We start from the raw sequence: 13994 nt of genomic DNA, 5'->3' as shown, positions 1-13994 counted from the left end.
GGCGGCCCAGCAGGGGGACGTGGGGGGAGGGGCTCCGCGTGGTGGGGTCCACCCTGGCGGGACGTGTGAAGACTCAGAGACCGAGGGCGGTGGAGGTTGTCCAAGTCCCCGGGCAAGCACAGCGGCCAGCAGGACCGGGCCAGCTTCCCGAGGGCCAGTGGGGCCCCCTCTCCCCGTGCTGTCTGGCCTCGCTCGTCCCTGTTCACCGCTGGGACGGGGGCCGTGTCCAGGAAGCACCGAGAGGCCGATCAGCCCGCGATGTGTGAGCAGGACCGAGGGCGCTCGGGGAAAGGCTGGCCCGAAGGACTCTCCAGGCCTCCAGGCCTTGGCCGGTCCCTCTGTCCTCGGTGCCCACAACCCGCTGGCAGGAGGGACGTCCAGCACCCAGGCCTGTACAAAAGCACTGATTCTACAGGATCCACTCACAGGAGGCCCTGGAGGAGTCGGAGCCACGGACACGGAGAGCGGGAGGGTGGGGCTGGGGGAGGGGAGGGTCCACGTGTAACGGGACAGAGTCCAGTCTGGGAAGACGAACACGTTCTGGGGACGGACGGGGAGACGGCTGCACGACAGTGTGAGTGCGCCTGACGCCCCTGAACTGCGTCCTTGAAAGTGGTTACGACGGTAAATCTTGTGTTGTGTGTATCTTACCACAATTAAAAAAGAAAAAAAGGAAAAGACCTCGGCCCTGCCCCACACCTACTTCCAGAGGGTTCTAAAGCTGGGAGGGGGAGACGTGACTATCAAGGACTGGTGACCGATGACACCAGGTGCTGAGTGACCAATGGCCAAGTCCCGTCCTTGCCTGAGGGGCCCCAGTGGCCTCTGTGGGATGGGAGCGGACGGGAGAGCTGAAGCCATAGGGGTCCCGTGGGTGGAGGAACACACACCCAAAAACGCCCCTGTGACAGCTGTCCCGGGGGTCACAAATCCCATACTGACCAACCTCTCGCCCACCCTCGGTGCCACTATTGCCCCGTGGAAAACCCATCCTGTTCCCCTGCACCGAGGACCCCAGAAGCCTCGGGCGTCCCAGGGCAGCCTGATTTCTGCTCCTGAGGCCCTCCCCCTCCCCCACCCCAGGGCCCCCCCAAATCTTGCTGGAGTGAGGCTGTCTCTGCACGTGAGGGACGCCCTCCTCCCCCTCGCCATCTGCAAACGGTGCCAGCCTGCACTCCTTCCCTGAGAGGGGCGCCGAGGTTCGGAAGTCCTACCCCCCACGGAATGGCGGGCTGAGTCCAGACCCCTGCTTGGCCCTTTCATAAAGGGCTGGGACCCTCTCTAGTGTCCCCATCTGAGTGTGATCAAATAGAGCCGATCGCCTGGTGAGAGAGAAGCTGTATGGTCCAGAACCGTGTGGCCCCGACTGCCGCCTGGGTGTCCAAACGGGCTCACCTGAGGCCTGGCGCTGGGGGACCCTGGAGGGCTCTCGCCCCCGGCCCGGGATGGCCTTGTCTTCCGCTCCACACGGAGCCTCACTCGGGGTGCCTGAGCCTGGAGAAGATGAGAGGGAGCATCGTGAGACAGGTTCCGCAAAGTTCCAGGAAAAGGTCGCCATCCGGCAGCCGCTCAAAAGGCTTCAAACGCAGCACCTTTGACGGTGGCCCCAGGCCCAAGTACGTCCCACGGGGCCGGATCGGGGTGCGCCAGCCTTCCGGCCTGCCTGCGGGCATCTGGCTTGGAGACTCTGTATAGGCGCGAGGCGCTGGAGGGCGTCGAGGTGCCCAGAGAGGCACAGCTGGCCTGCCACTGTGCCTGGGCCCGGATCTTGTCCCTAAGCCGTTCCAGTCGTGGGTTGCTCTCTCTCAGCTGCCGCCGGGGCCCCTGCACCTGGGGGGGGCGCTCCTTCCAGGGCCCGGGGAGAGATGTGCAGGACTCGTGGCCCCCGGAGGAGCCGGAAAGGCGGCCTGATGACACTGAGCTGTCCCCATCCCTGGCCTCCTCGCTTTCGGACCACCCCAGGAGGCTGCAGGCCTTCCTCTGGGGGCCTGGCTGCTCGGTGTAGTCGGACCAGGCCACGTGGGGAGCTCCCCGCAGGTCACCTGGCTGCCGGGAGGGCCTGGCCCACCTCAGGGCAGCCATGGCATCATCATCAGCCGCAGATGGACGGAGCCCGGAGTCCCTGGGGAGAGAGAAGCAGACTGGCCGGTCAGGAGTGGGGGGGACACGGCCATGCCGAGCAGAAGAACATCTCACACAGCACAACCCCCCCAGCCCAGCACCCCTCCTGCTCCCTCGTTCTCCTGTCTCAGAAGACCCACCGCCAAGGAAGGTGCAGGGGACCAGTGAAATGCCCCATGCACGGCACTGCTGTGACGTCCCCTCGGACGGCCACCTGGAGCCTTTGAGGCGGGTACCATGATCAGCCCAATTTGCAGATGGGAAAACTGAGGCCCTGGGGAAGGCACCACGATCGGTCCAATTTGCAGATGGGGAAACTGAGGCTCTGGAGAAGGCACGCAGCAGAGGCCCCCAAGTCCTCTGTCCTCATGCTGACCGGGCTGCCCTCCTGGGAAAGGAAGCCCCCACCTGGTCTAGGGGGCGGGCACAGACACTACCTGGGCTTGGCTCTAGCCTTCCTGGCGGCTGGCCTGCCCTGGGCCTCGAGATTGTCTTTGGGGTGGGGCTGGGTCGTGTCTCCTAGGAGGACCGAGATCGACATGGCCCCAGGGCCGGGCCCAGGGCGGGATCTGGTGAGCCCCCTGGTCACCGCCTGCCCTGAGGCCACAGATGGTGCCTTCACAGGGCAGCCTGCTGGCCTGAGGCCCGACATCCATCCCTGCGCGGGCTGGGCCGGCTGGCCTTCTCCAGTCCCCCGGCCCACGATGGGGACCCTCAGGATACTTGTGGAAACTGAGCAGACATGGTGGGCTGCCGGGCCCTGGGCTGGAATGGCGGGGGGCGGGGGGCTTTCTAACGAGCTGCCTGTTAGCAGGGTGGGAGAGAATTCTGGGTGGCCTGTGACAGCATAATAACCCCCCGTCACTCAGCGACAGGGCCGAGGCCTTCAGCTCCTGCTGGGGCGATGGGCAGGGCCCCACCCCCTTCCTCCCAGGGCACCGGAGCCAGTGGCTGCGCGGGCGGTGAGTGAACTGGCCGGGGCCGCGGTCGGGCTGGGCCAGAGTGGGGGCACAGGGAGGGGCTGGGGGCAGAGTGGGGTGACCTCCGGGCTGATGCCGGGCTCAGGCTTCGATTCTGGGCAGGGTCAGCCCGGAAGACCCGGGGCGGGAGAGAGGAGCCAGCCCAGGACGTGTCCCCAGCGGCTGGACGAGAGGCTGTGTGCTCGGGCCCCGACACCGACTCGGAAACACTGCCCAGGTCCCTGCCTTCGGCCTCTCGGGATTGGTCACGGGAAGTGGGCGCTGGCTTCTCGGCTCGCCCTGCCACAGGCTCGGGACGCCCTTTTGCCCACAGGAGCAGCAGCTGAAGACGCCTGAGCCCCGGGAGCCCCGGGCCTGCTTCCTGGGCCCTGCACTCCCAGGGCTGCACCCCAGCCTGGCCCACCTGCCGTGGGCGTCCTGTCACCTCGACGACCCCGGCCGGCGGAGTGGTGGAGAGGGTGTGGACTCTGCAGTCAGCTGGCTCTGAGCTGGGCATGGTCCCCCGGAGCAGAGCTCCTTCAAATCCCCGCTCCGCCCCCAGCCGGCTGAGTAACCTCGGCGACCAGAGACCCCACCCTGCCGCTGCCCCCCCAGGTATTGTGAGCAGCTGGTGAGTTCACTCCAGCAGGGGGCGCTGAGTGGGGCGGCCGGGTGGCTGAGCGGGTTACAAAGACTTCGTTTTCAGGTCGCCCCGAGGAAGCAGAAGGCAGAATGGAGGGCCTCCTGCCTGTCCGGGGGAAGCAGAGATGCCTGGACGCGGCTGCCGGAGGGGCAGGGCGGCAGGGCACAGGGCGAGGTCCTGAGCCCAGCAGGGCCCTGTCGCGGTGGACATGCCCCCCCCCCCCCCGCCTCGTCCCGCCAACAGGGTGAGAGGACCCACCCCAGGGACGGGACCAGCCTGCACTGCGGGGTGCTGTCCCTTCTCTCCCGTCTGGCTTCTCCTGAGGTCGGGACGAGGGGCAGAAGGCGCGCATCTCAGGGCACAGAGCCCGCGGGACCCCAGATCCAGACTTTGGCCCTGGGACCCTCGACCACACCTGGCGGCCTAGACCGAGGGCGTGCCTCCGCGTACCTGCGTGGCCAGGTCCCCCTGCCGGTGGCACCGTGGCCACCCTCCCGCTCTGCCGAGTCCGCCTGGTGGGGAGTCCCGCCCTGCCTGGGCCTGCCTGCTCCCCAGTGAGGCCAGGCTACAGCGGGTCCCACCCCTGTGTTCCTTTACGATGTTTGCGAGGGGTCAGTGTCACAGAGGGCTGACCCGGGGTGGCACAGGGGAGCCTGGGGGGGGGGGTGGCGGGACTGGGAACACTGTGGCTTCCCCAGGGCGTGACCACGGTGTCCCCACCACCACCCTTACAGGCTGCACAACCGAGGAGACTCCCAGAGACAGCTCAGCAGAACCCCCTGCAGCCCTGCCAACGGACCCCGCCGTCACTGCGGCCGTGTCCCCCGCCAGGCGCTCAGGCCCTCATCACTCTCCCCCAGCGTCCCCCCAACTTTCTAGCCCTGATCCCTAAAGGGCAGAGGGAGGGGCTCTCTGGGAAGAAATAGGTCCTAAGCAGTTTTCCTCCTCAGGAAGCAGCTATTTCATAAATACGATGGTGGGGGGGGGGGCGCCTGGGGGGCTCAGGAGGTTAAGTGTCCACCTCCTGTTTTCAGCTCAGGTCACGATCTCACAGTTTGTGGGTTCGAGCCCCACATCAGGCTCTGTGCTGACAGCGCTGAGCCTGCTTGGGATCCTCTCTCTCCCTCTCTCTCTCTTCCCCTCCCCGCCTCTCAAAATAAATACACATAAATACATGCATACACACGATGAAGCAGTCTGCTTCAATGCCCTAGAGTTCATAAAAGCGAAATCATGAAACGAATGTGTGTGCACGTGAAAATAACCAGCTTCGTCGTTGCTCTGTGAGCGGTGACAAGCCCAGAACTTCCCCCCCCCGGCCCCCGACCTCCACCCCCCTCCGGGGGTGCCGCACCTCTCCACAGACCTGGTTCACCGCCCGGGCTTCTAGCCCGGCTCCAAATCAGGGGACGTGCGAGCCCCCAGGGCCTCTCCCTGCCCAGGACCCTCCGTGGACCCTGGCACGCACTGCCCCGGCTCCCTCACACCTGCTGGGGTGACCACAAGCGGCCGGGGCCACGAGCAGCAGCGTGGGCACCAGGTACCACAAGGCCACAGCAGAGACCACAGTCTTGCGGCGGGGGGGGGGGGGGGAGGCACGCCCCACATGGATCAGGCCCCAGCCTCTCCCCTAACCCTGAGCCAAGATGCAGGCCCGGCTGGAGGTTGGCCCCCATTTGGGCCCCGAGGCTCCTTCTGTTGCCACATTCGCTCCCTCCCGACCACCCCTGCCTCCTCCCTCCTCACACCTACCAGTGCCACTCTCTCTGAGCGAGGTCCCCTCTGCCCTCCCCAGGGGGCTGGGGACCGCTCCGGGGGGGGGGGGGGTGCAGGGGTGGCCTGTGTGCAAATGCTCGTGGCTGTGAGAGCCCCCAGTGTGGGGGGGCCCTGGGTGGAGCAGGTGTCCCGCTCCTTGCCAGGCCCGGGGGATCCACCCACAGCACCCGCAGCCCACAGTCCACAGACCATGACACCGCTCTGGGCCAGGCCCCTGCTTCCACAGCCTGACCGGGCTGCAGGGGTGGGGTGGGCGGCAGCTCGGCTCTGTCGGCCACGCTGTTCTCGTCTCCCCCAGCTCATCCCCAGGGAACCCAGCCCAAAGCACCCCGAGTGGGCTCGGGGACAGATTCGGTGGACCGTGAAGGAGAAAGGCCCAGGCGCCCACGGTCCCTGGGCCCCAGGGTTTCAGACCACATTGGTCTCACCAGCAGCAGCAGCCGGCCCCGCCTGGATTCGGGCATCGGGCCCTCCAGCCACCGGCTCAGACCCGGCCCTGGGGCAGCACTGGTCCCGGCAGCGAACACACCCGAACTGGCCCTGTCCCCTGATTAGAGTCCCCTGGCGCACCAGGCCCTGCCCAGAAGCCACCAAGCAGGGGCCCAGAGAGGGTGGGGTGCAGGGCCTTAGAGGTCCAGACAGAAGCGCTCCGGCCGCTGACCCAGGCTCGGGTCACATCTGGGGAAGTGATATGCAGGCAACAAGAGCTGCACAGGCACCCCCACAGCCCCGTGACCCCGGACCCCGACACACAGCACGCGTGCTCGCTGCCCGGGGCTGCAGAGAAGGTAGGCCGGCCTGGGCTGCCAAAGGCTTTCTTGCGTGGGAGTCTGGCCAGGGCGGTGTCCCCCAGCCTCTCCATTCTCAGCCACCGCGTCTCTACCAGCCGCTCCCCAGAGGACAGCGCCAGGCCCCAGGGTGGCAGACGACAGGGCCAAACAAGGTAACACAAGGCGAAGGTTGGGGAGGGGGGCGCCAGCGGGAAAGCGGGATGCAAGGGCCGGTGGGTGAGGCAGGGCAGAGGGAAATTCCACACGCGGCCAGGCCGGGCCACAGGGTCAAGGAGATAAAACCAAGGCGAGGCTGCCACCCCCCCGCGACCTCTCGACCTCTCGGCTGCACAGCCCAGAAGCCATTTAACCCACCCCCCAGGGGACCCTAGCGCCACCGCCCACTCGCCAAGAGGGACTCACGGCCACACCCACAGAGAGGTCAGCAGGGAGCTCCCCCACCCCGGCCCGGCTACCTCCTTGCTCCCCCCGCCCCGCCCCGCACCCCCACCCTCAGGCCTGGGCAGCCTCGTCCAAGGCCAGAGTCAGCCCGGCCAGCACCCAGCGCTCAGTGCAGCGGCTCCTGAGCCGGCTCCCCTGGGGGCACCCTGCCAGGGGCCGGGCCCTGCCCCCAGCGCGTTCCCCAGGCGACCTGAGGCACCTCCCCACAACCCAAGAGCAAGGCGTTGTCACCCTGCCCACAGTCACACAACACAGAGTGGAGACCTGTCCTCCGGGCCACCCCCCGCAAACAGGGAGGGAGCTGGAACACCAGCGACCCCGGGGAAAGGAACCCGTGGACACAGACACCCCCCAGGGAGTGAGAGCCACCCTCAAACGGCTCAGAATGGTCAACTGGGGACCATGGCTTTTGGGGGGCGTGGCTGTGGGTCTCCTGCCCGCTGACTCGACTCCTTGATGGGGGTCTTCCAGCAGGACAGGACGGCCTGAGGGGCCCCCTTTGCCCGAGGAGTTAGCTGGACAGGATCCAGGCTGAGCTGGCCTCGTTGTCAGCTGGGCTTGCGGGTGGGACCAAATGCAGAACTGTCCACCAGCCCCACTCAGGGGCTGGTGGCGTATTTATTCCTATTATACAGACGGGGAGACTGAGGGACAGTTCATTAGGTCAGAGTCTAGTGCTGGCCTTACAGCAGCACCTGAAGCCAGAGGCAGGGCTGCCCAGTGGGTAGGGCGGGTGGGCATCAAGCTCCCAGGGGCAGCCTGGCTTTGCCCCTGAGGAGGCCCCAAGCCCTCAGAGGGAGCCCCCACGCCGGAAGACCCCTCCCCAGGAAAGCAGGACGGAAGGAAGGTGGCTCCCAGCACCCAGCCACGTCCATGCCAGGAGGAAAGGCTAACGCCCTCCCCAACCTGCCTGTGCTCCCACCCGTGCCTCCCCCAAGTGCCCGGGACAGGCCGGCTCGGCTCAGGCAGGGCCCCCCAGGGAACTCACCAGCTGTGGGAGGGCGCCAGGCAGCAGCCGTGGCTCAAAGGCCAGTCGCCGGCGGAGCCAGGCACCGGGACACCGGCACCTGACGTCGCCCGGGAAACCCAAGCGTCCATCCAGGCAGGCTCCTCCTTCAGGCTGGCTTCCCGGAGCCTCGAGGGAACAGCGCCAGGCGCCAGGAGCCTCACCGGCACATCCAGCCCCCACGGGCAGGGGACACACACCTGGGGCGCTCCTGCTGGGCCCCGGGCAGCGGGGGCAGCGCGGGAGGCAGGTCCGCACCGGCAGGGAGGCGGGCATCTCCAGTGCGGTCCACAGCTGCCCCCTCTCGACCCTCCACCCCTGCTTTCTCCCCGCCCCCCCAGGGACCTCCAGCAGCCACCCGGGTCTCCGGAAGCACAGCCTGGCAGCCAGGAGCCAGGGAGCCGGAGGCCAGCAGGGTCACCCCAGCCCCTCTGAAGCATGGTGTCGGGGGCGGGGCGGGGCGGGGGGAACACCTGAGACAGTTCACAGCGTCGTCTCGAGAGCAGTTCTCAGGGCTTCCAGACGGTGGGAAGGGGCCGGTGGGTGGACACGGCGGGGGGTCCGGTTACCAAACGCAAAACTCACAAGGTCTTCCGCCTCCTTGGAGTCAGTGTGGCAGGCCCAGGCAAAGGAGGGCAGGGGCTCTTGAGGGGTCCGGGCAGCGCCTAGTCCCACGTGTGGGTTCCCGGGGTCTCGGTCACTTGGCTAAGATCTGCACACTCACTCAAAGTTCATTTTCAACCCTAGGTCCTGGTCAGCGTGTGCTGCCCCCACCCCTGCCCAGCTCCAAACTCGCACCTGCAGGGGTCTGGGGAGCCTAGGAGTCCTGGAGCTCGGACGGCCCGGCGGCTCCCCTGGGCCTCCCCCTCGTTCTGGAAGGGCCGCCGCTCCTCCTCAGGAGTGCGTCCGGGGCGCAGCTGGCCTGTGCTGTCCGCGAGGCCTCGGCCGGCACCACCCCGGTTGTAGGAACGTCTGACCCTCCAGCACGGGACCCCCTACCCCACTGCATCCCCGCTTCGTCAGGGCAGGTGCGGAGGGGCAACGTCCACGGGCTGCCCCCGGCCACAGCCGAGGAGGGCCTCGCCAGAAGCGTCAGCCGGACAGCACCCCGCAAGAGGGTGCCTTGCCCAGGACCTCCTGTGTCCCCCGCGGGAAGAGCACCGGGGCCTGGGGACCGAGGGGTGCGGCAAGGCGTCAGTCGGCCAGAGCCCCGCAGGGCGGCCCTGCTTCCTCCCCACCATCCGACGGCAGGGGCTCCCTGGGGTGCATCGTGCGCCCCAGACTCCGCCTTGGCATCCGCTTCCGGAGAACCAGACCTATGACAGGTGGGGCCAAGAGCAACCTGGTGGCTCTGAGGGAGGGGTGAGCTGTGGACTCCAAACATGTAGGGCTGGCCAGACCCTGAGAAGACCCCTCCACTGTCCTGCTTAGGGGTGGAGGCGGGAGGAAGGGGGTCTGTCAGGACCCTCATTCCCTGGCTTTCTGCCTCTGCGGGGTGGGGAGCTCTCAGTCCAGACCTCCAGCTATGGGGGGGGGGTCACCTCCCAAGTTCAGCCCCTGTTCTCCATGGCACCTGAGGGCCGCCCCCCCTCCCCCCTTCCCTCCCCTCTCCTGTCCTCTTTGTCTTTATGAGCTCATAATTTAAAAAGCAAACGAAGAAACTCATTGCTCTCATTTTTTTAATTTTTTTTTAACGTTTATTTATTTTTGAGACAGAGAGAGACAGAGCACGAACAGGGGAGGGGCAGAGAGAGAGGGAGACACAGAATCTGAAACAGGCTCCAGGCTCTGAGCTGTCGGCACGGAGCCCGACGCGGGGCTCGAACTCACGGACCGTGAGATCATGACCTGAGCCGAAGTTGGCCGCTTAACCGACTGAGCCACCCAGGCGCCCCTCATTGCTGTCATTTTAATGGGGCCTCCAAGGGGATCAAAAGTAAATGCATGAGATGGGTTTGTCCCTGCGGGTCTTTCTAATTTCCCCCGATCAGCCTGGCTCTGAGCTTCGATCAGTCCTGCAGGGAGAGGGAGGGGCCCCGGAGGCCTGGGGTCCTGTGTCCCTCCTTCCTTCTGGCTGCTTCCCTTCCCGGGTGCCAGATGCTCAGGAAATGTCCGTGCTCCCATCCTGGAAGGTTTGCAGTTCGGAGAACCAGAGTGGTAGGGTTCCAGGTGCTTTTCAGACTGGGGACCGCCTGGGGCCCGGCCCAGACTGCTGCCGCGCTGCCCTGAGTCTGCTGCCCCCTGCAGGTCAGTCATTGCCCCTAGGTTGATTCGGGCCACAGAGGCGGGGTGGGGCCCACACCAAGGGGAGTCTCCCACAGACCTGACCAGACCATTTGGGAGTTAGGGACCAACCCACTGGGAAGAATCAAGCTGTGAAAACAGCCCCACCCTGAGGCCACAGAGGGCTGGGAGAGGAGGCCGCCTGGCTGAGTTTCCCCTAAGAGCAGAGCAGGGGCCCCCTGAGGAGGATGCGGGGTTTCCGTGGCAACCGCCAGCGCCGGAAAAGATGGGCAGAGACTCTGGGAACGGACCCCACGCGGGGACCGGCAGGAGGGTGGCCCCCTCTCCTGCTCTCCCTGGCTTTCCGCGCCTGCCGCTGGACAGGTGACGGGCATTGCCCAGGAGGCCCACGGAGGCGGGCAAACCCCGACTCGCTGGCCCCGCGCACGAGGTCTGTGCCTGAGGAGGTCCCCGCGTCCGCCCACGCCTTTGGGCCGGCAGCCTGAGGGGCTCAGCCCGGGGAGGCTGGAGGAGGTCAGCCCAGGAGCAAGTTTCATGGCGACAGCTGTCCCTTGCACAGTGGACGACATGTTCTAGGCCCGTGCCAGGGGCTTCACTGGCAGGACTTTATTTCCCAGGCTTCCGTCTGACAGAGGAGAGAGGCCCAGGGTAGGGCCCCTGCTCTAGCGGCCACATCTGCGTGGGTCTGCAGTGTCCCAAGCTCCACGTTGTCCCTACGTTCTAGACAGAGTCCCCACGGAGAGAGGTTTCCTCATGGACCTGTGAGCGGTTGTGTGGTGACCCCGCTCCCTGAGCTGCCGAGAGGGCGGCTGCTCCCTGAGCCCTGGGGGCACAGGCTCTGGTGCCTTTCACCGGACAGCGCACAGCCGGGAAAGGAGGGGGCAGCGGAGGCTCCCCCAGCGAGGGTCTGGATGCAGGCCACATAGCCCCACCCCCAGTGGTGCCTGTGAGAACCTTTCTGCGATGCCCGGGTCGTGCTCACGATATAACGCGACGTGACAACGAGGCCGCAAAGCTCTGCGTGTTCTATGACCCAAGTCATGTAGCAAGTAAATACTGGGACGTGGGCGTAGTGGGGTGAATGGAGTCCCCAGAAGACGTCCACCTAGAGTAAATAGGCGTAAATGTGCTTCTGTTTGGGAGGGAAGGTCCATGCAGATGTCATTAAGCATCTCAGGATGAGACCGTCCTGGACTAGGCAGGCCCTGCATCCGATGGCCAGTCCTCCCAGAGGAGAAGGGTGGGGGCCTGTTGAGGACCGAGCAGAGGTGGAGGGAGGCAGTCACCAGCCAAGGGGCGCCTGGAGCCCCAGGAGCTGAGAGAGGCAGGGACGACCCTCCCTGGGAGCCTCTGGAGGGAGCGGCCCCAGGGGACGGACCCAGAGGACACACCATCTCAGTGGTCTCTGATGAGTGCCTCATTCCCCGCTCCGCACCCCAAGGGTCAGGGAGCTTGGCCGAGGCCAGCCGGCGGGAGGGGGGAGTGGATTTAACACAGGCCAGTGGCTTCTATCCCCAGCGGCTCTGCTGGAGTGGGGAGCTGTGGGCAGAGAGCCCCTGAAAGGGGAAAATCCACTGTGTCTTATTTGCCTGGGGGGGCTTCCTCGGATTTATTCGCCCCCCTAATTCTGTCTGGCTTAGGCTCGCGTGAAGACTCCCCCTCCCACCACACGGCACCGTGGGAGCCCAGAGCCCCCAGACTCTCCATCTCTCTGCCTCTGTCTCTGTGTCTCTCTCTCTGCCTGTCTCCGGCTCTCAGTGTCACCCATCTGCCGGGCCTGGGGGGCTTAGACAGGCAGGGGGCAGGGGGTTCAGTCATACGAGCCGGGGATGGGCTCCCACAGACCGACCTGCCACGGACGAGGGCGGGTGTGCCCGCTTCACGTGGCCCCCGGTGACAGAGCCCGCAGCTGCCAGCCAGGGCCCCAGGAATGCTGCGTGGCCAGGTGTCGCTCGATGACACGGGTGGTGCATAGCCTCCCTCGCACCTCCAGCTATTTCCTGGGCGCCTGTCATCTCCCAGGGAGGCACTGGGCCCCGCGGGGCGGCAGACCGTTTCCTTCCTGCTCCCTGCGGCACCTGCCTGGGGACCCGTTCACCCACCCTGCAGGCCCCACTCTCCAGGGAGTCTTGAGGCCCTGAGGAGAGGAGATGGCTGTGGGCGACCCCGGGGTCCTCAGGGCGATGGGGTGGGGGGCACTTGCCCCACGACTTTGCAGGACAATACGTTGTTTCTCAGGGTAATGACATTATCGGGAACGCGGTCAACCCGAGTGGTCTTACATGACTATGTATGTGAGCGTGCGTGTGCCTCTCTCTCTCTCTCTCTCTCTCTCTCTTTTTCTCCCTGTCTACCTTTTCCTTCTTCAGCCTGGAATCCATGGTAGAGACTGGTCAGAAGCATTTAGGTCCCGGGTTGGGCTCAGCTCCTCTGTGTCCCCTCTGGGCCCCGCAGGAGCAAACTTGCTGTAGGCGGGGAGGCTGGGGGGCGGGGGCAGCAGGGTCTGGGAGGCCACGGACGAGGAGGTACCACGCCAGCAGCAGGGATATCCCGATCTACCCCTGGCCCCAGCAAACACCCCCGTGGGCCTCAGGCTGCACACCCCGCTGACGCCTGTGTGCCCATCCTTTGTCCCTGGGATGGCTCCAGGCAGCGGCGCCTTCAGCCGACCCGGCCTTCATCCAAGGCCCATTGCAGCCCTGAGAGTCCACCAGGCCTCCCCACCTCCAGGCGCTCAGAAACCGTCCACCGTCATCTCCCGCCAGGCCTGGCCAGGGGGCGGATCCGGGACGGGTAAGTCAGCTCCCCTGAAGCCCGGCCTGGGGACCGGCACCTCGCCGTTCTGCCCGCTCACTGGTACGACAGGCAGGACGCCAGGGAAGGCTGAGCGGTGAAGGGCAGGCGCGTGGCAGGTGCCTCGGGTGGAGGCGGCACTGTTGGCCACTGGCGAGGGCAGGGCCCCGGGCGTGCTGACACCAAATCCTGGGTGTCGGCTCTCGAGCCGCGGTGCCTCCAGGACCGGCCGGCGTCACTGCTCCTCTGCCCTCTGTATTCCCTCCGAGGATGTGTCCCGACGGGAAAGCGTTTTTCTCCCTCTAACGCTCCTTTGGCAATGGGACCCAATAGGGATGGATGGGGCAGGGGTGCCTACGACCCCCCATGGGAGCACTCTGTCCCGCTGGTGCACCAGGCCTCACCGAGTGGGGAGGTGGTTACAAGGCAGAAGGTAACGAGGGGCTGCCCCCGGGGAGGCCGGGAAGAGGGAGGCAGAGCTGGGGACGGTGCGCAGAGGGGACTCGGGCAAGAGCGAGGCAGGTGTGTGGCCGGTGGTGAGGGACGGGTGGGGCCCTCCAGGAGCTCCTCCTGCCCAGACCCGTGGCCCAGGAGCCCCCTGCCAGGACCAGTGATGCACTCATTGCCCGCAGGTGGGGGGCCACGTGGGCAATGCGCGTTGGGCCCGTCGCCTGGTGCCAGCCAGGACCCAGGACCGTCATCAGGGCACGATTGGACAGGCAGCATGGTCCCAACGCTGGCGTTCCACAAGCTCCTGCTGTGCGCCGGGAATGGTGACCAGCACCGTCAGGACCCCATGACCCTTCGCGCCCCCTGCAGGACGGACCAGTGACCCCTATTCACGGGTGGCCGAACCAAGGTTCAGAGCAGGAGAGCACCTTATGGCGGGTGACCCGGAGGCAGGGGCCTGGCCGGCTCACTGCACAGCACCCCAGAGGGCTCCGGCTCCCCCGGCGAAGTTCTGATATAAAGCTGAGACTCTTCTAGCCCAGGGACCCTGGCTCCCTGGTCCCCCTGCTTCAAGGAAGGAAAACGAGATGCTTTCCCTGTGGTGACGCTACATCGCTCCCCTGTTCCGCCATTCACGCCGATATCCCTGTGAGGGCTTTCTCGGCACCGGGCCCCTGGCCGCAGCCCCGGGGACCATAGGGGCTAGCGGCAGTGGCCTCACGGGGAAGTTGCGCTCAGGCCTGGCAGAGGTGGGGCCCAAGGCGGCCCCT

The 13994-nt window shown here is 66.3% G+C and overlaps 1 protein-coding gene and 1 long non-coding RNA gene across 12 annotated transcripts in view; one reads left to right on the top strand and one right to left on the bottom strand.

The window, feature by feature from the left end:
- Positions 1–2894, bottom strand: part of CCDC187 (coiled-coil domain containing 187) — a 36464-nt gene extending 33570 nt beyond the window's left edge. For 9 of the 10 annotated variants that reach the window (XM_042964190.1, XM_042964193.1, XM_042964196.1 and 6 more), the window contains exons 1-3: positions 2559–2894; positions 1593–2122; positions 1396–1494 (exon numbers count right to left, since the gene is read on the bottom strand). In XM_042964190.1, the coding sequence (XP_042820124.1) occupies positions 1396–1494; positions 1593–2122; positions 2559–2773 (844 nt within the window). In that variant the 5' untranslated portion in view covers positions 2774–2894. Of the gene's footprint in view, positions 1–1395; positions 1495–1592; positions 2123–2261; positions 2519–2558 lie in introns of those variants that run through there. The other variant, XM_042964198.1, reaches the window with a different exon arrangement.
- Positions 2895–2998: 104 nt separating this feature from the next.
- LOC122233052 lies at positions 2999–4719 on the top strand. 2 transcript variants are annotated; one of them, XR_006210503.1, is made up of 5 exons: positions 2999–3083; positions 3204–3318; positions 3415–3695; positions 3787–3967; positions 4458–4719. It is a non-coding gene; the product is annotated as an uncharacterized LOC122233052 (long non-coding RNA). The 2 variants fall into 2 exon arrangements; XR_006210502.1 differs by having other exon boundaries at positions 3204–3695.
- The last annotated feature ends 9275 nt before the right edge of the window (positions 4720–13994 follow it).

The sequence above is a fragment of the Panthera tigris genome, chromosome D4 (assembly GCF_018350195.1).
Source record: "Panthera tigris isolate Pti1 chromosome D4, P.tigris_Pti1_mat1.1, whole genome shotgun sequence".
Classification (NCBI taxonomy): domain Eukaryota; kingdom Metazoa; phylum Chordata; class Mammalia; order Carnivora; family Felidae; genus Panthera; species Panthera tigris.
Note: the sequence above shows the minus strand (reverse complement) of the source record. Positions and strands in the feature narration are given on the sequence as shown.